The 21,655-nt window shown below is 46.9% G+C and overlaps 1 protein-coding gene across 4 annotated transcripts; it reads right to left on the reverse strand.

Annotated features, from left to right (window-relative positions):
* Positions 1–1,430: 1,430 nt before the first annotated feature.
* Positions 1,431–21,594, reverse strand: PLA1A (phospholipase A1 member A). Of its 4 annotated transcripts, none has more exons than XR_009964806.1 (13): positions 17,080–17,406; positions 15,517–15,718; positions 14,073–14,250; positions 12,604–12,712; positions 10,547–10,648; positions 10,411–10,449; positions 9,462–9,551; positions 8,485–8,652; positions 7,422–7,511; positions 6,879–6,987; positions 3,325–3,489; positions 3,154–3,237; positions 1,431–1,937 (listed from the first exon to the last, which is right to left on the reverse strand). XR_009964806.1 is itself a non-coding variant. In XM_062618815.1 (13 exons), exons 2-13 carry the CDS (start codon positions 17,210–17,212, stop codon positions 1,853–1,855), a joined length of 1,470 nt encoding a protein of 489 aa, XP_062474799.1. In that variant the 5' UTR covers positions 17,213–17,245; positions 21,467–21,594; the 3' UTR covers positions 1,431–1,852. The 4 variants fall into 4 exon arrangements, 3 of the variants coding, with proteins under 3 accessions (XP_062474799.1, XP_062474781.1, XP_062474789.1); XM_062618815.1 differs by lacking the exon at positions 3,154–3,237 and adding an exon at positions 21,467–21,594 and having other exon boundaries at positions 17,080–17,245; XM_062618797.1 differs by lacking the exon at positions 3,154–3,237 and having other exon boundaries at positions 17,080–17,403.
* Positions 21,595–21,655: the final 61 nt, after the last annotated feature.

Genomic DNA, 21,655 nt, shown 5'->3' on the forward strand with positions numbered 1-21,655 from the left:
CCCAGCCATCTCCTCTGTCAGGGATTTGGAGATGGCAGTGCTGGTGGAGGAATCCACTGTCCCACAGAGCCTGGTGCAGCCAAGCTGGGTGGTGAGGGTAGGAGCCTCTCCAGGGCAGATATCCAGGAGGGAGGACCATCAGTCCCTCCATCAGCACACTCAGGCAGGGTGCTCTCTGTGTCTCTTGGCAGAGAGGTGTGGGGACATGGCCATTCTGTGTGTGGGGCTGGCTTTATGTCAGCCCTGGGCTGGTGGAGGCAGCCCTACCTGCCTTGTGCTGCTCTCTCTGTGGCCCAGAGACTGGTTTGCATGTCTTGCAAGACTCAGATGGGTGAAATCTCTGCCCTTGGGATCTGCCCTTGGGATCTCAGCAAGACCTCTGTTCTTGCTGAGGTCTGGAGAGGGCTCTGAAGTGGTTCATATGTGGGACCCACGGAGTAAATGGGCTGAGCTGAATGGTGCCCTCCACAGGTGCTCGCTGAGGTTGTGTTCCAGTCTGTTCTCCCTGGAAACTCTTCAGTCATGGCACCGACTAACCTGGATCTCTGTCAGGTTGTCAGAGTCCAGCTCTGACCCTCTCCTGAGTGTAAGCTGGAGATGATGTTTGTTAGGTGGCTTTCAGGGCCCAAAAGCTTGGCTGTGTGCTGACACCAGGAGCTAACTCTGCAGTGACGATGTCTAGTGGAGCAATAGTGACAGCTCGTGACAAATGACTGAGGCTTCTTCATGGCAGAAATGCCTTTAGTATGTCACCCTCTCCTGACCATGGTGTTCCTGGTACACTTCTTTCACCCCGTGAAGCCAGTCCAGAGAACCAGAGGAAATGGCCTATAGAAGATGTGATTTGTGGGCAGAGGTGGTGAAAGACTCGTCTCCTCTTTAATTTGCGTATTCATCAAGATGGTGGAAAAAGTGTGGATGGGTAAGGGCTATTTCTATGTACATGTGCCTCATATTGTAATCATATTGTAATCTCATATTGTAATTGTAATGTTGTAATCACCAATTCCTTCCAGATCTCAGCTACTTTTCCAGCTCTGAAAGGCTGTGCTGAGTTCCCAGGAGTAATTTGTGTTAAGTGGCCCTGTAACTATGATGCTCCATCCTCCTACTATTACCTTCTGTTCTGGGCAGTTGGTTGAAGCAGTGTAAAAGTGGTTGCAAGAGCACTGCCATGTTCCTGGTGTCTGTTTAACTTTATGTGAGCTTCAAAGAAAACAAGCCAACAGCCGGAAGAGCTGCTCCAGGCTTGTCAGGGAAGGGGATCTATTCTGATTACTTAGCAGGAGCACTAACATGAAATCAATAGGGTCTCACTCTGAAAGTGTCTTATAGATGGGCCTACTGAATTTCCCATTGGATCATTGGCTAAGAATAACTCCCTGAACCACATCATTTCCCCTTGCTGAGGAAAAACAATACCTCTCACCTTTAACATGAAGACCTCAGGACACTTTAATATAAACCACAAGTGAATCATTCCAACACTCCTGTTGTAGGAAGAATGATATCTCTTCTTTCATCCAAATCTTCTCACTCACTCAGTACTCACTTAGCACATTTCTGCTAATCAACACAGCTCCTGGGAGTGGGCTGATAGTTGCCCTCAGAGCTGGGTACAGAACCCATGAGATAGAAGTCCAAATCCAGCCTTTTAACTGAGAGGTCTTGTTGTAACCAGTCAACCTTGTACTCTCCGATCTGCTGCTTTTCCTTGACATCCTGTCCCTCATGCAGGAAGTAAATAACCCATCCAGTTTCATGGTGAAAGCATCATCTGTGAGCAGGCAGCAGCAATAGGTTAGGGATCCTTTCCATTCTAGGGTATGCATGCATGCTCCAAATGCAGTGGCTAGGCACAAGCAGTGTGCAGCTCATAGGAGATGTCTGTGTTGCTGGGGAGGGTGAGGTTCCAGGGCAGGCATGACATTATCCTGCTGTGGGAAGAGCACAAGGAAATCAGGCTGGGCATTAGCAAGTGGTGGCTGCTATTCTAACACAGGAGCAAGCAAAATGCTGATGGACCTTGTACTGCTTTGCAAGGGCATGATGAACAGGGTGCTGTGCTCTTGCCAGGATCAATTGGCTGTAGGGTGAATTGGGATGAATTGTATGGGGTTGTGTTCTTCATCTTTCTACACACACACCCCTACTTCTGCCAGCAGTGCTATTGCTGCCCTGAGTGTTCTCAGTTTAGTGGCAAGAGCATAGCTGTGAACCTGTGCAACTCTACAGCTCTCTGTCTCCATTGCAGCCAGGTCCAGGGTTTCCAGCAGTGTAGGTTAGCACCCCTTTAAGACGATGTGCCATGGTTTGCCATTCATAAGTAATAAAAGGCCACGTATCTCCACATCCATTCTAACTTTAGAGTGCTTTGCTCTGCAAAGCATGCTAGGAAGGAATAGACCTTATGCTCAAGGGAATGCCTGGTATTTACATAGGAATGCCTCTATATTTCCCCTATCTGGGTCTATTGGATCTATTTTTATTGCCTTGTGCTTGAGTTTCCTTCCTGTCCATCAGAACAGAATTTGAATGTGAGCCCATTTTGCCTTCTGCTTCTGTTTTTTCCTGTTTTGAAGTACCCGGTAGCTTGCTTCAGCTGGATGCAGCATAAAAGTCAACTCAGAAGCAACACAGACAGAGTTTAATGTGTCAGTATAGATCCAGCTACTTTGCCGTGCCTGCAGGAACTTTGGATCTGCAAAACTCCTGGCAAGAATATTATACTATTGAGAAGACCTTTATGTCTCTCAGGATGAGGACTTGGTTGCTTCTACTCTAGGTAAGGTAATCATGGCTGAAGGCATATACTCTACAATGCATGGCCTAGAAAATCCCCAAATAATTATCTTTAGCCTTAGTGCTTTATAAAGCTGTGCAGTATGAGAAGCAGAAATATATTACTGGTCTTCTGTTGTCTCATCCTGAAGAATGCTTGTTTGTCATGTTTCAGATGGGGGCCCATTGTTGACAGAGGAAAGATGGAGAGAGTATTCAGGGACAAAAGGAATAAATCCCAGTTAGTACAAGATTTTACCATGGTTTGTGACTTAAGCATCTTCAAGGTGATGTAAGTCACAGCCACTTTCCTTTCACAGTGCAATGCTTTTATCCTTGAGGAATAAGTGTAGAAAACTCCTAGAAAACTACCTTAGTAATTTTCCTCCCTCACAGGTAGAAAATGATTTACACAGGGTCATCGAGGTGATGGGAGGGACCTCTTTACGTGTTTATCTAAACAGGGGAGGGAATGCATCGTTTCAAACCACAGGCTGCATGCACTGCCTCAGTGGGTCCCAGTAAGTTATTCCAGTGACTTACTTGCTATCCAGAGGCAGTGGGGCTGCACAGAACTTGCCATCAATGGATGCCTCATCCTTCCTCCAAAACTGGTTCTTGGGGAGATACTTGAGAGTCACGCTGTTTATGTGGCAGAGGGGAACTCTGTGGGCCAGCAGCCGTTTGCCCACCTCCTGGTGCTTCGGTCTGCAAGGCAGCGTGAGAGATGTGAGGGAGAGCACTCAATCAACCTGCAGATGCAAGCCGTATGGAGAGCTGTTGAAACACTGGGGGAACCTGGGGTATTATTGGGAAGGCCTCATAATACAGTGGAGTGAGAAGACTCATCTGGCTGTCTCTCCATGATGCATCTCCGTAGTCAAGACTATTTACAGATAAATACCCTTCCTTCCATCACACAATTACAAGAACTGGTTTTGCTGCTGCACATAAACTGAAACACTGCCCCAATGGCCACAGAGAGGTAAGTGGTCAACATCTATGAAATCATGAATGGCACAGATGGGGATTGGTTGTTCACCATGTTTTCCAGTACACAAACTAGGGCTGATCAAAGAAAGTTAGGAGATGGCAGGCTCAGAAAGATTGCACACTGCAGAGTACAATTCCTTTTAAGCTGTTAAAATCCTTGCTATGGGATGTTGTGAATGCTAGAAAGTTTACGTAGCTGTACAAATCAAGGGAAGGGGACTGGACAAGCTCATGGAAGAGGAAAGCTAATAAGGACAAAGATCCACCTTTGGCTCTTGAAGTCCCTGAGATACAATTACTCAGACACTGGGAAACTATTTGAGGAAGTATTGCTACATGCTTACACTCCTTTTTTTTTTAATGCTTTTCCTAGGTATTTGCTTTTGACCATGTTGAAGGTGTGATGCTTGGATAGAGGGATATTTGTACCTATACTCTTACCCAGGTAACATGAACTGAGAAATACCAGAGGTTTGGTAAGCAGCGATTAGAGTCCAGTCAGTTGTGTGCTACGAAGGGGTACAGGCCAGCCATTCTATGTAGATGGACCACCTCCCTCATGTGAAGTCCATCCAATGGACTTATGCTTGATCTTCTTGGCACCTCGAAGAGCCTGGAGATCATAGATTTCTTTGTGCCTATGAAGAATATGTGTGTAACTGACTCGGCACAATCCCAGAAGCACCTGGGTGACTGCTTGAGTGGAAATGTGATGGTAGGGAAAGGAGAGAGCTGACAAAAGGCTCAAGAAGAGCCTACATTTCTGTTAACCAACATAGCTCCTGGGAGTGAGCTGATAGTTGCACTCAGCATCCTCCTAGGCCAGAGTGGCCAACCCAGACCAGCACAACCAGTCCCTCCCTTAAACCACAGCGGTAGGTGTTGGAGGTTTTGTGTGTCAGACTGTGTCTGGCTTGAAGCTGCCAAAAATAGGAAGCATCATGAAATTGTGGTTATAAAAGTGAATAATAGATAGCAAATGGAAAACAAACAGAGGGGGGGTCATCTCTCTACTGTGTGTTGTCCATGGGCAGGACACAGCCCTGCCTTAGGACAGAGGAACACGGTAAGGTTAAGCAGGTTAAAGAAAGTCACTCCTGGGACTGACATTTGCTCCAAACCACACACAACCTTTGGATGGATGTAGGACTCTTGGCTGGCTCCAGACCCATGGCAGGGGGTTGGAACTGGATGATCTTAAGCTCCTTTCCAACCCAAACCATTCTATGGTTCTATGATTCTTGGATATGGGGTATGATGTTGTGTGATGTGTAAGCAATGTCAGTGCAGCTAAGTCCTTACTCTGCCAGACCCATGGCAGTTATGGGGCTTGAGGACATGTTTCTTGGGGCACTCCGAGCAACCAGTGGGGTAATGGCATCTCAAGGAATGAGACTGGAATTGATGTTTGGAGGAGAAGGGCAATATGAGGCAAGACACAACCACATGAGTCACTTGCTGAAAGTATGAGACTGGCTGAACACTCCCCAGTCCCTGTGCACTTCTGGGGAGCTGCAGGATGACATGCATGTCAGATGACCTGAAATGAGTCAGTGAACACTGCTATCTGAAAACCTATGCCCATTAGGCACTGAGCTTGCCTGCACTGGAGGGCAGAGCTTTGCCTGGAGTGGAGAAATCTGTTTGTTACAGTGTGAATTAGCAGGGATGTCTTCAATTTTATACTCTCAAATCTGTAGGTTTATTGCTGTAAGCCTATTTTTCAGTTTAGCCTTGTGCTTCTTAGGAAGGCACCTAAATGTGATAACAACTGCTGTTCTCTCAGGGTGAGGGTGTCTCTGGATAGGTTACCCTGCCATAACTCTAGTGTCTCATTAAAACCTGAGGGTACAGCAAAGCCTGGGGATTGCCTGCCTGTCTCACTTCTCCTGCAGGACACCAAACCCCGTGTGCCGCAGCTGCAAACGGAAGCGCTGCACGGGGCCTGACTTGACCTCGGTGTTACAATTTCCTCCCTTTCTTCATCTTTGGGAAAGGCAGATTTGGCCTCCAAGTTAGAGAGGGGTCGAACAGACTGAGCTGCACCAGGCAGGAGTACTAATCCAGATGGCAGTGCCTGGCTGGAAATCTGTCACCAGTCAGCTATGTCAATCTGGAGAGCACCCTGGAGTGTGGCTTCCCTTTCCCTGGTTCTCATCCCTACCTCCTGGTGCCTGGGACTGAAGAGGCAACACAGTTAGCTTCAGGTCACAGTGCTTTGGTGTAGCACTAAGGACTGTGTGGAGGCCAGTGCCGGAACCCCTCTGATCCTATGAGAGCTGGCTGGCGCTCTATAGCAGACAGGTTTCCTGCTTCCTGAGGCAGCCAGCAGTGCGTGCTAGCTGCATGTCCACCTTGTGGTTCCCAGCCCACAGCAGTGGGAAAGAAGGGATAGGAAGAAGCGAGAAAGATTTCCGGGGAAGTTCTGCGGTGGAGAAATACCCTGTGGAACAGGAACCTGAGTTTGGTCCTTTCATTCAGATACAGTTTGGAGAAGGGAGGTGCTTTCAAGAGAGATCTGTCTGTCTGCACACATGGTCTTCATCCTCTGCCCCCTGGATGATTCCCTATGGTGAGAGCCTGAGAGCTTTGCTGCATCGCTGCAGGGGCAACAAGCTACTGAACACATTCCTGACTGTGCAGAGATGCACTTCTCCTCTTTGTAACTGCTGTCCTGTCAGGCATCAAGAGAGCTGTCTAAGCCTGGAACCTCTGATGGATGGGGTCTTGCTGTAGCCATCTCTGACTGGCAGAGCAGTAATCTGGCTGTGGTTAGAACTGGCACCAGACATGTGAATGGTGTAGAAAATGAAGTAGCATAGCAACACAAAAGTGCCAGTTTGGGGATCCCAGAGTATACCTGCTGCACTCAGGGAGGAGGCAGGCCTGCCTCGGGTTACTGAGCAATGGTAGCACGTGCCTGATTCTTGAGAGCATACAAGGTAAATGTGGAGAGGCTCCAGAAGAAAGGTTGTGGTTCATCACGCAGTCACTGCCCCATAGGGAGATTTGCTATTGTTGTGCTTTTCCTGGACTGGGGATAAACAGCATTAAACATGGAGCTGGAAAAATGAAACAGGCCAAAAGCATGCCCTGTCACTCACATGGTGATCTTCACTGTGTCCTTGGTGCTGTTGCTCCAGAAAGTGATCTCAATGCTGGTGACTATGTTTCTTTTCTTCTGCAAATGGAACTCAACCAGGCTGTGATGGACTGAGCAAGAGGCAAAGTTATGTGGGAGCGAGGGCTGGTATTGTCAGTTAGACCTACCCCTGCCAAGAGAAGTCTTCTAGCACTGGTTCCCCGGCCCCACCAGCACTAAGAAACAAACTGACATAAAGAAGTCTCTGTGCTAGGAGAGGCACAGCAGGCAGGTCTGCGCAGTCCAGTATGAACAGGCATTTTCACCCCCCCTCTCAGTCCTGAAGCCATATGGCTGTGTTAACCCAGGGCTCTGCCCACACTGGTAAATCCACTGGGAAGGGCTTTATAGGGGAGATGTGCAGGGTTAGGGCTCTTCAGCTGTGTGTCTCAGACCGTTTGGGCCACAAGAGCTGATTCTCATGGGGATGGTAGGTCCTAACTACCCGGATCGACCTCATTTGGTCAACACCCTTCCGACTAATTTTTGTTCTCATGCTACTTACCACAGAATGGAGCTGAAGGACCGGTCATTAAATACACTTTTACTTCCTTGGGAAGCTTTGTCATGTTGACACCTGCCTGCTCCAGCAGACCTGCAGGAGGAGATAAACCCAGTGCAGGGAAAGCCATGAATGACCCAGAACAGAAACGGAGTTGTTCCCAATTCTCCTCCACTCACCCCACCCAACTCCACTGTCTTGGGGGACAGACCCTGGTTTATACCAGTGCAAATCAGAGCAAGTGCAGGTTTGTAGTTTCTGCTTGGCAGGTTAATGTTCCCTCAAAAAGCTTATTCTGGCTACCCCAGGTGATCATCATCAGAATAACTCTTGGTGGTATCTCATTCCTCTGCTGATAGACTGTTATCAGTGTGCAAAATGAGGGACACAACTACTCCTGAGTCAGGAAACTCAGTGCAAATGTAAATGACAGTGCAAACACTGGGAAATTTAACTTGTTGGTCAAGTGAGAAGACCACCATAACTTGAGGCCTGCACCACTGACTAGCTGACAGTGTGGCTGGGTGACATGGGGAAGGAGTAGCTGATCTGAGAGCACCTATCCCAGAAAAGCCCTCTCCTTGTATTCCTCTGGTACCAGACTGCAAACAGCACTAGAAGACACTTCCTCCCCTTGAGCCACAGCCCAGTTTCAGAAGCCTAGAAGTAACTATTACCTTCTCCCAGTCCAGGGAGTTTATCTATGGGATGACCGTGACACAGCAACAGCGAGTGGTTTGCGGGAGAATGGGACTTCAGGCTTGGGCTAAAATTTCCATCTGCTTCTCTCAACAAGACCCTTTTTGAGTTAACTGCCCACTTGTTTGGCAGGTGACTCTGGAAACTCGTTTGTGAAATGAAAACTGTCATGATCAGAAGTCCAAGATTTTGGTCTTCTGTCTTGGGCAATATATGAGCTTTTAGAGCTTCTCTATAGAAGCCTGAAACCGAACCAGTTTCTTACTATCCCCAAAGAGATTCAAGGCAAATCCTGCTCAGAGTAATCTGAACTGCATCAGGAATGTATTGTCATCTGCTCCAGGCAGGTCTCATGCTGGTACTGTACCTATTCTGGGACAGGAGAACAGGAAGGGGTCCGCACAGTCCAGGCAACGACCATTTAAAAAATCTTGATGACTTGCACAAGGGAAAGCCAGGAACGGACAGGAATTTTTCAAGGCACTGACATAGAGATGTACTGCCCTCATGTGATCACAGATCAGGTATTTATAGCCTGCAAGACAAAATGCACCCAGAGAACAGCAGCCATGAGCCTTCCTGTTGGCTTCAGCCTTTTCTGCCTGTTCCCAAGAAACACTCTTACTGATTCTGCAGCAATCCCCTTCCCTGTGACAAGCCCAGATCCCCACTGCAACAGAAGATATGTAGGAAGTTAGAAGCGCATCTCCCAGGCTAATGGAGTCCCTGAGAAGATGGGGACTGCTGGGCTGCCATGTCTCCATCAGTGTGCTATCAATGAGGCCCCAGGTGCTCTGCAAGGGGGTACAATAGCTTTGGATCCCACCTGCACTGGGACCCCAGCTGTGGAAGTGAGGTGTCCCCTATAACCTGGCCCCCATGCAGAACATAGTTGAGTATTTATCCACTCTATTTACTGTGTGAAGTCCCATTCTCAAAGGGCTGTAATCATACAAGCTGTCTTTCTAAGTATAGACACAGCTTGCAGCATGAACTACAAAAAGAAGTCTTCCCCAGTAGTACCCAAGAGCCTTCCTAGCAAAAATGCTTTCTTTGTTGATGCAAACTCTACTGACTCTAGGGTTTTGGCTCATACAGAAGTGTCACTAAAATCGCATCTCTCTCTTGACCGCAGTTGCCAAGACACTTGACCTGTATGTGGTTTTAATTTCAGCTGCTTGATGTACTGCTGGGAGGAGCTGCGGGCTATGAATCCCACCACCGTGTATCTTTACAAATACATGTTGTATCGCTTTGATGTCTGCCCAGACTGCAGCAGGAGCTGGTTGGCAAATAGCATTTTCACAGGCTGGTAAATGGCCATGAAAGCCACAGTGTTCTCACCTGCAGAGGGGAATCGGGGGCATCCTGGCTGATCTTTGCCTCCATTGACGAAGTAATCGATGTGGCCTACAGGGATCCGGATCCCAAAATCTGAAAGGAGGTGAAAAGCTACTTCATTCCTACACTTGGTCTTCTGTAGGCTTTACCCTATACGGTGTAGGACAGGCCCCAGTAACTGGTTGATTAGTAGTGCTGGACCCAGCTCCAGTGCTGGAGGCAGCAAGGACAGATTTCCTGTTCCAACACACCCGAATGCTCCATCCCTGGCAGTGTTCAAGGCCAGGCTGGACAGAGCCTTGGGTGACATGGTTTAGTGTGAGGTGTCCCTGCCCACAGCAGGAGGGGTGGAACTGGATGATCTTAAGGTCCTTTCCAACCCCAACTATTCTATGATTCTGTGATTATGCAGCTTTGCTGCGTGAAGCTGAAAGTGCCCCAGGCCCTGCCATCAGAATGACTGGGAGCTGCAGCTTCATCACCACCTCTGTGACTCAGGTTCTTGATTCTGTGCAAAGGAGAACAAAACTGACCACAACCTTAATGTGTCATGGTTGAGAGTTACGTTGGTAGAGGTTTTCATGATCTACAGGCAAGAGGTATGACTCAAGGGCAGGGTGTTATTCTTCAGCACATGTTCTGCCTACACAGACCCCAAGTGCTTTAGAATACTCTTGTGGAAGGAGCTGTTGGTTTAACTCCTTACTTTCCCTCACGGCTAGCAGCAGCACCTTTCTTACCTTAGGTGGGAAAAAAGCAAAGTGAGACTAGACAGGTAAATTCCTTCCATATGGCAAAAGCCATGCTGAGCTGATTCTGCATAAACTCACTTTGCTGAGTGAAAAAACCTCACTGAAGGATTGCCCTCTGTTTAATCTCCACCTGGCTGTTGCTTGAAGTGCTCTGTGGTATGGATACATGCCAATGAATTAATCATTAAAGCCTATCTCACCAAGAAACTTCCTCAGAGTGAGCCTGAATTTCTGGTAATCAGGCAAAAAAAAGGGACAATGACATAGAGGCTCCTCAGGAATAATGATGGCAGGATGAACAGAAGCATGGGCCGAAGCAGATGGAAGACAGCTTACTGTCAGCATCAGTATGAATGGCTTCCACAAAGAGGGCATCCCCAGGATCCAGGCGTTCCTCAGGGCTGGCTTTGGTGTACTTGGGGCCTGCAGGATCCAGGCCTGTAACAAAATCAAACACCTCAACAAGCAGTGCTCTTCAGCCTCTCTTTCTTATTTCTGGGCCGGTTATTTTGTCAAAACCTTTAAACTGTTGCTAGGCAGAAGTGATGAATTATTCCCAGGTTGCATTGATTGTGCTCCAGAATGGTTTCTGCCACCCCAGCTTCCACTGCAGCTTCCTTACCTTGTCCTCCACTGTTCCACTCACCCTTAGTAGTTTTGTACCTCAAGTTTCTAGGCTGTAAAGCTGTGACTGAACCTCAAATAGCTCTGACAGAGCGGGTACAGAGTATCTTGGCTTTTCAGTGAAAGAGGATAAAACTCGTAACACCTTCCCTAAGTGGAGCATAATTTGTATTAACACTACAGTCTGAGCAATGTCACTGAAGATCATCAGTTAGGTGATGAATCTGGCATCCCAGGTACTAACTAATCCACGCATTACAAAGCTCCAAACATCCTTAAAACAGAGGCTTCTGTGGTCTCTCTCACAAATAGAGTCCTTAAGCATCTACATTCTTGCCCAAAACCTGCTCCTGAAGCAACCTCCGGGGAGTCAGAGGAATAGAGGAAATTATCCCTGGCAATTCCACAGAAAAGGTTAAAGAGATCTGTTTGTTTCTAGCTGAGGTTTATTCTGTTCACTTTTCATAGGAAAAAAATCTCACAAGATGTTCTACACCCCAGGTAACATCGATAGTTTAAGAAACAGCTCTGCTTCACATGCCAGTTTCCAGCTGGCCAAGTTTCACTGCCTTGGACTCAGTCCCATTAATTCTCTATGGAGAAGGCAATATCAACAATATACAAGCTGACATGTCTGTGTTTGCGAGAGGGTTTCCTTCTTGGTGACATTTTCCCTCCTATCAAAATGAATCTCCATCCCTGGGAATTCCCAGAACTTGGCAAGACCATCAACAACCTGATCTAACAGAGAAGGCAGCCCTGGGTTGTGGTTTTTTAGGGGGGTAGGAGGTAGTCTAGAAATCTTCTAAGGCCCCTTCTCACCTAAATCACTCTGTGGCTCTATTCACACTCCGTATCAAACAGCTGAGTTGAACCAGAAAGCTCTAAATGCCATGATCAGGCTCTAACTATCTTTCCCTGTAATTTCCCCACTGCAACCTCTTCCCCACATCCAGGGGACTGGCTCTCTTTGTTTGATGTCAGCTCTGATTTGGTACAGCTGGGTGGCCTTAGCTCAGTCTACTGTGAAAACAGCTGATCTGTGGGAGAGAGCAGCAAGAAGCTTTATCTGGGGCTTCCCAACAGTGGCTCAGGTTCTTGCCTTTGGTCCTTGCTGGAGCTGTGTTGCAGGGATGCGATGCCCAGCCTGGTGTCCTGCTTTTATCGTGACAGGACTTCTTGGCTAAACTTGGGCTTGCCTCATTACTACAGATTTGCCTGGTGATGACTCAAATGTGGATGACCCTGGTTGCCGTCCCTGGACCTGCTCTGCTCTTCTTGCCCGGACACGGTAGGACTGTGCCACTTGTCAGTGAGGCCACTGCCCCTGCCCGTGGTTGTCTCCTTGGCTCTCAGCTCACATTTTTCCTGCAGAGCAGCTGACCCTTGCTGCTCCACACAATGAGATGCACTGTGGGCTTTGGTTTTAAGAACCACACAGGTATAAAGGGGAAACAAAGGATGGGGGTGTTGTGGGCTTTCATTACTCATGAGGCCTTGTATTCTTTTTATGCTGGCAGCCAATTTGAAGAGTGGAGCAGGGGTGGAAGGGCTCTTTTGCAAGTACATGAATTCTTTTGGCAGTGCGGAGGGGATTGATGGCTGGAAAGGGATTGTTAGGCTCTTCTGAAGCTAGGAAGAAGCCCGGAAACTTGGAACTAATGAGCCCTTATGCAATTAAAAGACCACTATGGATGACTCCCCTTCCTTGGTCTTTCATTCTCTCCCTTGAAGAGCAGACAAGAACCCAAAACTCAGTTTTATGATACCTGTTATGCGTCCCAGCTGACCGCCATGGAAGTGTCCCACCAGGCCCCCGACATGCGCCCCAAGGCTTACCCCAATGATGTGGATGGATGTCCCTGAGGCTCCCAGGGCCTGCAGATTGATGATAATTCAAATTAATGTTTCTGTAGCAGAAAGGTGAAATACCCTGTCTCAGTCCATACAGCAGCTCTGTAGCTCTTCTAACATAGGATTGCCTTTGAGGTGTATGGTAGAGAACCAAACAGCTGTGGGAATGATGGGTATTGCCCTTTCTGTTTTTCAGAGTCTTTATTCAGGTCCATAGATGCAAACCCAACCCTAATCAAGTTGGTCAGGTCAGATGTTCCTCTTTATAACTACATGGCCTGTAGCTTCTCTTTCCACAGCTTGTTTCAGGCTGAATTTTCCTCTCTCAGCTGAGTGATCCATGTTCGCCATGGGAATAATCTTGGTAAAGCTGAGAAAATTTTGCCACTTTTATACCACCATTGTGCCAATATACTGATCAGTACTTTCAGGTTATATTTGCAGAGATTAAGGGTTTATCCATGAGCTGAACTGCCAGGTAAAGCACAGCCACTTAGATCTGATGTGAGATGACTCCACGCACAGGAATTCAGTTGCCAGCAGGCTGGCCTGCATGTTGTAGCACCATGCAGTGGGAGAGCATATGGTGCATGACAGCATGAGGGAAAGATGAAAAATCCTGACTTTTAAATGAGGCCATATCCTTGAGCAGTAAGGAAACTTATGAGAGGAGAATACAGCCTTCTGTGGTGTAGTGTAGGACTGAAAAAGTCCTCAAGTAACTAGACTACAGCTCAGCACAGATATGGAATGAGAAGTGAGGACATTGTCCAGCTTAGTCATTTGTTCACTCTATGACATAATCGGTAACGAGTGTGATACTCCTCTCCCCCTCCATCCCATCCCCATCCTTCTGATGACACAGTGGATCCAAGGGTAGCCATACAGCAATAGGTTAGAAACGTGTGGCTGTGGTGTGTAGATACTCAGGAACTCCTATGCTGGGCAGCCTGGGTCTGCAGTGCAAATGTTACACGGGGAGTTTATGCATAGGTGGTTAGCACAAAGATATATCACGTTCACTGTGTTAGGGGTGTTCAGCTGTGCTGTGCACAAACTAACTGTGACACATCTGGGGCTTTCCAGCTACTGGGAAGTATATCTGAAGCCCAAAGCAAATATAAAATGACAACAGGGGTGTGTTTTCAGAACATGTCAAAACTCAAGAGAAAGATGGAAACCAGCGGCATGCTGAAGTCTGCACTGAGAGAGGGGGGGGGAAGAAATCTCTTTAGAGTTACACAGTTCTCACTCTGGAATAAAGTTCGTGGAGACAGCAGGTTAGGAGCAGGTCTCTGAATCTTTTGCATGAATGATATTCTTTGGAATGAATGATGTTCTTTGGCCATGCTCCCCCCCACACTGGAAATGCACAGTATCTTACCAGGAGCTTGCTGATGAATTGTGAGATGGAGAGGGCCAGCTCTGTGACATTTTCCACTGCAGAGGGATAGGCTCCTGTAGACCCATAAACCCAGTCTACTGCAATCACGTTCACTGGGCTTGTGTTCAGTATGGCACGGACAAGCCCTTCAATCCAGGAAGGTTTAGTGCCCAAAGCCCTGTGGAGTCATCAGAAACGAGTGTGTTAGGTGCCTTTCAAAGTAGGGCATATGTTGTTCACTGGTGCTGGGGCTTCACATGTCTTGGAGGAGGCTGCCAGATGTTGTTGAAACATCTGGGTCCGGACACCAATAGCTGGCATCTGCAGTGGTGTAGTAACACCTTCCAGAGCACACTGATTCAGAAGGGAACCAGATACTTTAATGAATGAGGTAACATTTGCAGGGCTTAGACCGAGATCTCAGTCTTCTTGTGGTGCCACCACAGAGCCCACCTCAAGTACATGAGCTGACCAGGAACATTTGGATCCTGCTCTGCTACCAACTGGCAGGAAGTCCTTGACCAAATCACCTTGTCTTTCACTGCTACATTCCCTCACCTGTAGGCAATTAAAAAACCCCAAACCCGATAAAATCTACGCACAAGAATTCAAGGAAAACAGAGGGGGCTATATTCTACCCACTTCCCTTGTTACCACCTGGTGAGAGGCATGCTATGTCACATGAGGGCAAAAGCAGGTTTTCTGGAAAGACCCTGCAACATCATCTGTGCTTTCATCCTGGTCTTCTATGCACTTTCTATTCAGGCTTTTGCACATCAAAATAGTGTTATATGGTCACATCTGGCTGAAAATTGGAAAGTAAAATAAGCTTGCAGAATGGTGACAGCTTAAAAGAACCCAGCTCAAATCGCTGCCCTTTCAAGAATGGTTAATGTGTCTGGCAGGGCTCCTAAATGGCTGCCTAAGCCAGGCTGTTGATAAGTAAGGACATGAGCTCCAAGAAGACAATTTTAAGGGGCAACAATCTTGAAGAAAAGACTTCTTAAATAAAAGGCTGAAAGACAGAAAAGGGAAGAGGTAAATAAGGAGAGAGAAAGAGAGAACATGCAGGAAAGCTAGGGGAACGAGATACAGAAATAAAGAGATTTCAATTTCCTGACTTTTTTTAGGCTCCAAAAAATGTGAAACACAAAAAAGGCAGCTGGCCACAAACTAAAGGACTTCAAGTTACATTGTAATGAAGGCTGTCAGCACCAATTTCCATGCCTCTGCCCTGGCCCACCAACAGTCCCCAGGTCCAGTATTGGGCAGAGCACTCCCAACTCTTATCTTTAGGTGTTTTGCCTGCTGCCCCTCTGCTGAGAGACTAAGAAAGTCACAGGAGCAGGAAGTTTCCCTACCGGCCGCACCCAGCACTTTGGAATGCCCCAGCAGCATCTAATTTAGCAGTGAAAGCTAGTCAGGGTGCTCTTCTTTCTCTCACCTGAAGCCATGGATTATAATCTTGGTGTCCAAGCTGCTGTTGAAGCTGCAGTTCTTGATGCCATCACCAGCTAAAATCAGCTCCCCACAGCTGGGGTTTGAGGAGGTGAACAGAAGAAACTGGACCTTAAGTTTACTGCCCCGAAGGAAATTGGCTGTCTGGAAGTCAGTACAGTGATGCCCTGGGAGTTTGTCTGTATTCCCTACAATGAAAGGCAGTGAACAGCATATTCAGTCTGCATCTCTGCAATGGGAAAAATAAAAGCTTGTTCTGATCCATTAGGAAAAAGAAAGTAGCATTCTCACTTCTATTGATAAAAAGGATAGAATATAAATTATAATCAGCCTATTCTGGAAACTTAGTCTGATGAAGTTGTTTCTGTATTTTAATGGAATTCCAGCACTGCCTGGGGAAGTAACTGTGGATGTCATGGTAGCTTTGACTTGAGAGTGGTTTTACTGAGATGTGAACGACATTCTGTTGGTTTTGGTTACAGCTACTACATACATTTATGAGCTGGCTACTAGATCTTTGAGAAAAAAACGGTTGCCAACAGATAGGCACCACTGAATGGGGATATTTGTATTCAAATAGTGGAAGGCTTAGTAATGGGGTGAAATTTATTGACCTGCAATGAGCAGGAAGCTAAATAATTATATGATCCCTTCTGACCTAAAAAGTGTTATTGTATGAAGTGGCATATTTGCATCCTCCTGCGATGACAATGCAGCCACTTTCCCTTTTCTGGACTGGAAGAAGCGAAACAGCCTTGAATCTGCGTGTACAATGATATAATAGATATATAATCAGACAACCATGTTCCTAAGCGCTGGCTGTACCTATAGAAGATACTTTACACTAGCTAAGGCAGAACATGGCCTAAGGGTCAGCACAGTCTCACAATGAGATGCAATATTCAGATTCCCCTTTGTGGGAAGTGACAATCCCTCTGTGGTTTATTTTGGCCTTCCTGTGTACTGAAGGCAAGAGAGAAAAACATGTTCTCTGAGATCAGTTTGGGGAAAAGGCAGCTCCTGAGGCAGCTTAACACGGAAGGGCGGGTTCAGTGCAAGCACTGTGTGGTCAGAAATGGTGTAAAATGAGAGGGATCATGAGTAAAGATATGGCACACTGTGAAGCAGTGTGATGCAGGTGATGTGGAGCTGCAGTGATGATAGCAGAGTCATTGCCAGCACAACTGAAGAAAGAAATAGAAGCATGGTGCCTGTTTATCTTCTCTCAGCTACTGCAGATTACACTTGCTACACTTGCTTTCAAAGCATGAGATGCCAGTGCCGGAAGTCAAGTAGTCCCTTTTTCGCTTCCTTACGCTTCAGAGTAAATCCAGATCACTCTCCTACATCAGGTTAGTGGAATTCAATCACTGAGACTGAATCAAAGCATGGGAGAAGAAAGTACCATTCTTGCATCGCCCTTTCTCCTGGCACCTAACTAGATTATAGCAAGGATCTTTTGACACACAGGTTGTCTGGGGAGACTTGAATTCAAATCCTTCTATGTAAAACCTTCAATCCCTTTGCCAGGCACTCCTGTTTTACTTACCTGCTTGTGCTGAGTTGAGCAGCAAGAGGACAGCAAGAACAGTGAGCAGCTTTCTCTTTGGATCCTCAACCATCTTCCTGCTAGTCCACTCCAAGTACCAGGCAAAACCAGCCATCATGGGTTGCTTGATCATGTTCACTGTGTTAATGATCAACCAGCCTGTGGGCTTTTGGGAAAAAAGGGTAGGGGCAATTACCTCTGCTCTTACTTGGCCATTTGCTGTAGTCTGTGTCAACAGAAACAGATGAAAACCATGCTGACGCTTCTTTCCTACCTCCATTTCTTCAAGGCAAGCTTCCCATTTCAGAGATGGGCTAGTGAAACCAGCCCCAACAAGTGATAGAGACATAGGGCTTCGTCCTTGCCACCTAGACCTGCCTGCTAAATTCTGACTAGGGACACTGATTTGTCCAAGACTTCACAGTAAGTCCATGCTAGGAAGATTCATATCAGTTTCACATCTATGTACTTTCCTACTGCATTGTTGTCTCTTTCCTGTATTTCTAACTTTAGCAGTAACTGCTAAAAGACCACAAAGCAATAGATTACTTCTGAAAAGTAAAATGTAACTGGTGGCCATTTCACCATAATACACTCAGACTGTACATTTCTTAGGGCTGGGACACTCTGAACTTTTCGTTTGGAGAGTTCATTTTCAGATACTATAGGAAATAAAAGCATCATCTCAGTAATGCACCAGTTTCATAAGCATGCAAAGACTTCAAACAGATCTCAGAACTAAAAAACTTTACTTGTTTGGTGTAAACAGATGGAGAAGCAGAAGTGAAGAACCAAATATGTAACCAGGAGTCAGTCACCCGACATTCATGAGGGGGTGGTACCACCTCCCTGGCTGCGTTAAAACTGTCTGGTAAGAGCATACCTGTTTCCTAAGTCTCATTGGTGTGTGTTGGTCCTCCCTGCAGAAGCCCAGGGAAGATCTGCCCCTGACTGTGTTAAATGGCAAGAACATCAGGCATTGGAAAAGGCTGTCAGGGCACTGGTGGAATCACCATCCCTGGTGTTCAAAAATCATGTAGATGAGGTCCTCAGTGACATGGGTTAGTGGTGGACTTTGCAGTACCAGGGGAATGGTTGGACTTGATGATCTCAAAGGTGTTTTCCAACCTAGGTGATTTGGTGATTCTGTGAGTGAAGGAGCAGTAACCTGTCCAGGCACTATTCTACAGCTGCTTATTTGAACAATAAAATGAAGAAATTGGTTCAGTCTGATCAGAAACATGACCAAAGATCTTTCCAGAAGCATCAAACGTTATCTTCCTTTGCAATTATTTGCAATAGCAGTCATTTCCTTGCCCTCATTTTCTCCAGCCAAAGGCTCTGGGGCTGTTATAGGCAGAAGAGCTTTTTTATTTCCAAGTCACTCCTGAGAGAAACTTGCCCAGTTCTCACAGGGAAGTTAGGCAGCATTAGCTGCCTGGCCTGGAGGGCTACTAAATCCCTGCCCATCTGTATCTCCTAGAGACACATATACAGACACATTCTGATCCTGAAATACCTGGCTCCATAATCAAGCTGGCTTATTGTCAGAGAAGCAGGTTCTTAGTGTATCTTCAAATATGCGATTGAGTTTGTCAGGCCAGTCAGTTCTCCAAGAATGAAAGCTGCAATACAAATAGCCAAATCCTGGTTTCCAGCCTGCTTTTCATCTTTCCAATCCCAGCACTAGATTCAAGATGATTCACAAACCGTAAGATAAAAGCCCATAGACTACAATGGGCCCACTCCTTCGTTACACCCACAAATTCCAGTGATCTGGATAATCCCTCAATCGAGAAAGAAGGAAATAAACTTGTGAAATGCCAATAGACAATGATATGTCCATACAAGGCTTCAGGGCAACAGGATAATTGTGTAAATTACTAATTTCTTAAGGTAAAGCAAACTGGAGCACCTAAAGAAAACCAGCAAACACGTCTTTCCATTTTTTTATTGAGAATTCTGGCAATAAGCCCCATTCTGTGTAGCAGGTTGCGACAGTTACTCTTTGCCAAGTTCTATGGACATTATGAAACACCATGTAATATAAGGCAGGCACTGGGTATCACAGCTTAGAGAAGAACAAACCTGCTGCCAAGACGTGCGCATCTGATTTATACACATAGCATACACACTGTTTCAAAAACATCCTGGAACGCTAAAAAAAAAACAACCCAAAATGAAACAACCCCCCCAACACTTTCATGACATTGAAAATTCTGTTTCCTGAGCAGTTTTGTGTTGTGTTTTCCATTTGGGTTTTCTTCTGTAATCTCAGGTTTAGTAATTCCAAGAAATTCTGTATTACATCAGCACGCTGCGGTGGCTCCTCATGCAAACAGTGAAAGCCACTAGCTTCCTCTGTGCTGAAAATGCTCTTGCCTCCAAAAACTATTTTGGTGAGAAGGGGTTTCTTTTTATCCGTGAACTTATTTACTCAGTAACTACAGTTATATTAGCTCAGAAATTTAACCTTGGTGTCACTCATGGTACCCCCCTATGGAACTGATGATAATGGCAATGCTGCAAAGGCACTGCGTCTGATTTCTTCCAACAGTTCCTCACGGCGTGATTCACTTGCAAATGATTCCAGGACAGTGAAAGCAAACAAACTCTGTTTTAGACACAATTTCTTTTCATGAAAAACATTGAAAATAAATTGCACTGTCTGCACATTCAAGCAAATGCTGCAAGTGCCCAACTCAACTGGGAATGTCATCCTCCCACCCACAAAGCTGGCAGAGGCATACGAGCACTGCAAGTGCCCAGTAGTCAAGTGGAAATCTGATCACAGGAAAATTCACTTATCCTGGAAAACCATTCATTGATACCAACGCCATCAGGGTGGCAGCTTGGGACCTTGGAGGAAACCAACTGTGAATTATGCAAATGGTGACTATTTAAAACTACTTTCTGTGGTCTTTGCATACAAGGGAGGGCATGAAACACATGCAGAGCTCGTCTCACTGTACATTAAGGCCTGGATCCATTCTGCTGCCAGAATAGTTGGTATCACAGCTTTGGTAATTCTTGTCCTTTGCCTATGGAGTAGAAACCATGGATTAGCAGCATGGAGGCTCCAGGATATTGTTTCCAGAACTAACAGAGGAACAGGGTTTAGTTCTCATGTCAACAAAAAGCCATTCAAACTCCTGATTTTCAGAAGAGTGTCCTAACTATGAGATGGTAGGAAGAAAGCATTAAAAATTGACTCAGCAACTGAGGAAGGGAAGTCATGGGCAAGGCTCATTGGGTACTCAGTAAGGAAAGGAGGAAAACCTGTCATTTGCTCAAGTCTTTAATGAGTACTTTAGGGGCATGTTACCTAGTATGACTATATAAATATGCACATGAGGGAAGAATGTATCCTTGCCACGTATCCTTATAGTTCCCAAAACCAGAGGAGCCTAGGTCAGGGCACCAGCTACCAGGCTCAAGTTTCTCTCTTGCTTCACTCACTTTCTTTGCCCTGTGAAGCTCTTGTCACAATGTGGAAGTTCTTCTTCAGTAGGAAGAACTTAGTCCTGCTTTGGATGCATGTGGGTGAGCTCCTGTGGTTCCTTCCACTCTAAAATAATCTGTTTCTAAGTGACAGTGTCAGTCTCTACTTCAGTTTTCTCTCTGCTAACCCCAAAGATCTCATAAGCTACAGGAAAGTTGACCTGTGCAAGGTGGGAAGTGGCGTCCTCCCAGCAACCGGCTCCAATCTGGTCTCTCTCAGCCAAGACATAAAACTATGGTGAGAGCCTCCCGGTCCTGTACTAGTGCTGTGCTGGTGTTCCCTGGGGCAGGCAGCTCAACATGAACTGCATGCTTTGAGACTGTAAGCTGGACCTGCTGGCAGCTGGGATCTTCTCATCCAGGACAACGCACTGCGCCTCGAGATCAGCCTTCAGAAGGGGATACTGCTGGGGTGTCCCTCAAAGCGAACAGCAGGCTTTTGTGGACCATCGGTGTCAAATGCCAGCCTGCAGGGAGTACTAGGTTTGGATGACCATCGTTTTCTGAGGCAGCGAGCTGCACATTACCTGCTGAAATTTGTTCTTCCCCCAGCCTGTGTGGCTCCCAAACCCGCCTGGACGCGTTCCTGCGCAACCTGCTCTAGGTGTCCCTACCTGGGCAGGGGTTTGGACCAGGTGCTCTCCAGAGGTCCCTTCCAACACGAATGATTCTATGTGATTTCATGTCAGCTTTCCAGCCAGCAGCGTTGATGCTCCCCCTGTTGTATGGCAGCACAACAACTTGTACCGCCCGCGTTCGCTGCAGTTGCACCCCACGAAGCAGAACCCCCCCCCCCCACCTTCGCAGCACCACCTCCCCCTCAGCTCCTCTCTGCCAGCCGCAACCCACCAAGACACCGGCACGGTCCGCAACCCCCTTTGCTGACCTTGGCCCGGCGGCTCCGCAGGCGGACCCAGCTCCTGGGGCGAGTCGCCTGGCGAAGAGGGAGGGAGAGGATGAGGGAAGCGGAGAGTGCGAGAGGGAGATGAAGAAGGGGAGAGAGGAGGAGGAAGAAGAGGGAGGGAATAGGGAGAAAAGGAGAAAGCGAGACGACGGGGAGAAGGAAAAAAAGAGG

This window comes from Pezoporus occidentalis, unplaced genomic scaffold (genome assembly GCF_034315485.1).
Source record: "Pezoporus occidentalis ecotype Australia unplaced genomic scaffold, CSIRO_AGI_Poc_V1 ctg104, whole genome shotgun sequence".
Lineage (NCBI taxonomy): Eukaryota > Metazoa > Chordata > Aves > Psittaciformes > Psittacidae > Pezoporus > Pezoporus occidentalis.

Excerpts from the sequence above, each read along its gene's own strand:
- PLA1A (XM_062618797.1), bottom strand. The coding sequence starts at position 17,359 with ATGGAGGTAGGAAAGAAGCGTCAGCATGGTTTTCATCTGTTTCTGTTG. Across the intron at positions 14,251-15,516 it reads ATTATAATCCATGGCTTCAG|GGCTTTGGGCACTAAACCTT; the intron begins GTGAGAGAAAGA and ends ATGACTCCACAG. Across the intron at positions 9,552-10,410 it reads CACTCTGAGGAAGTTTCTTG|ATTTTGGGATCCGGATCCCT; the intron begins GTGAGATAGGCT and ends ACCTCCTTTCAG.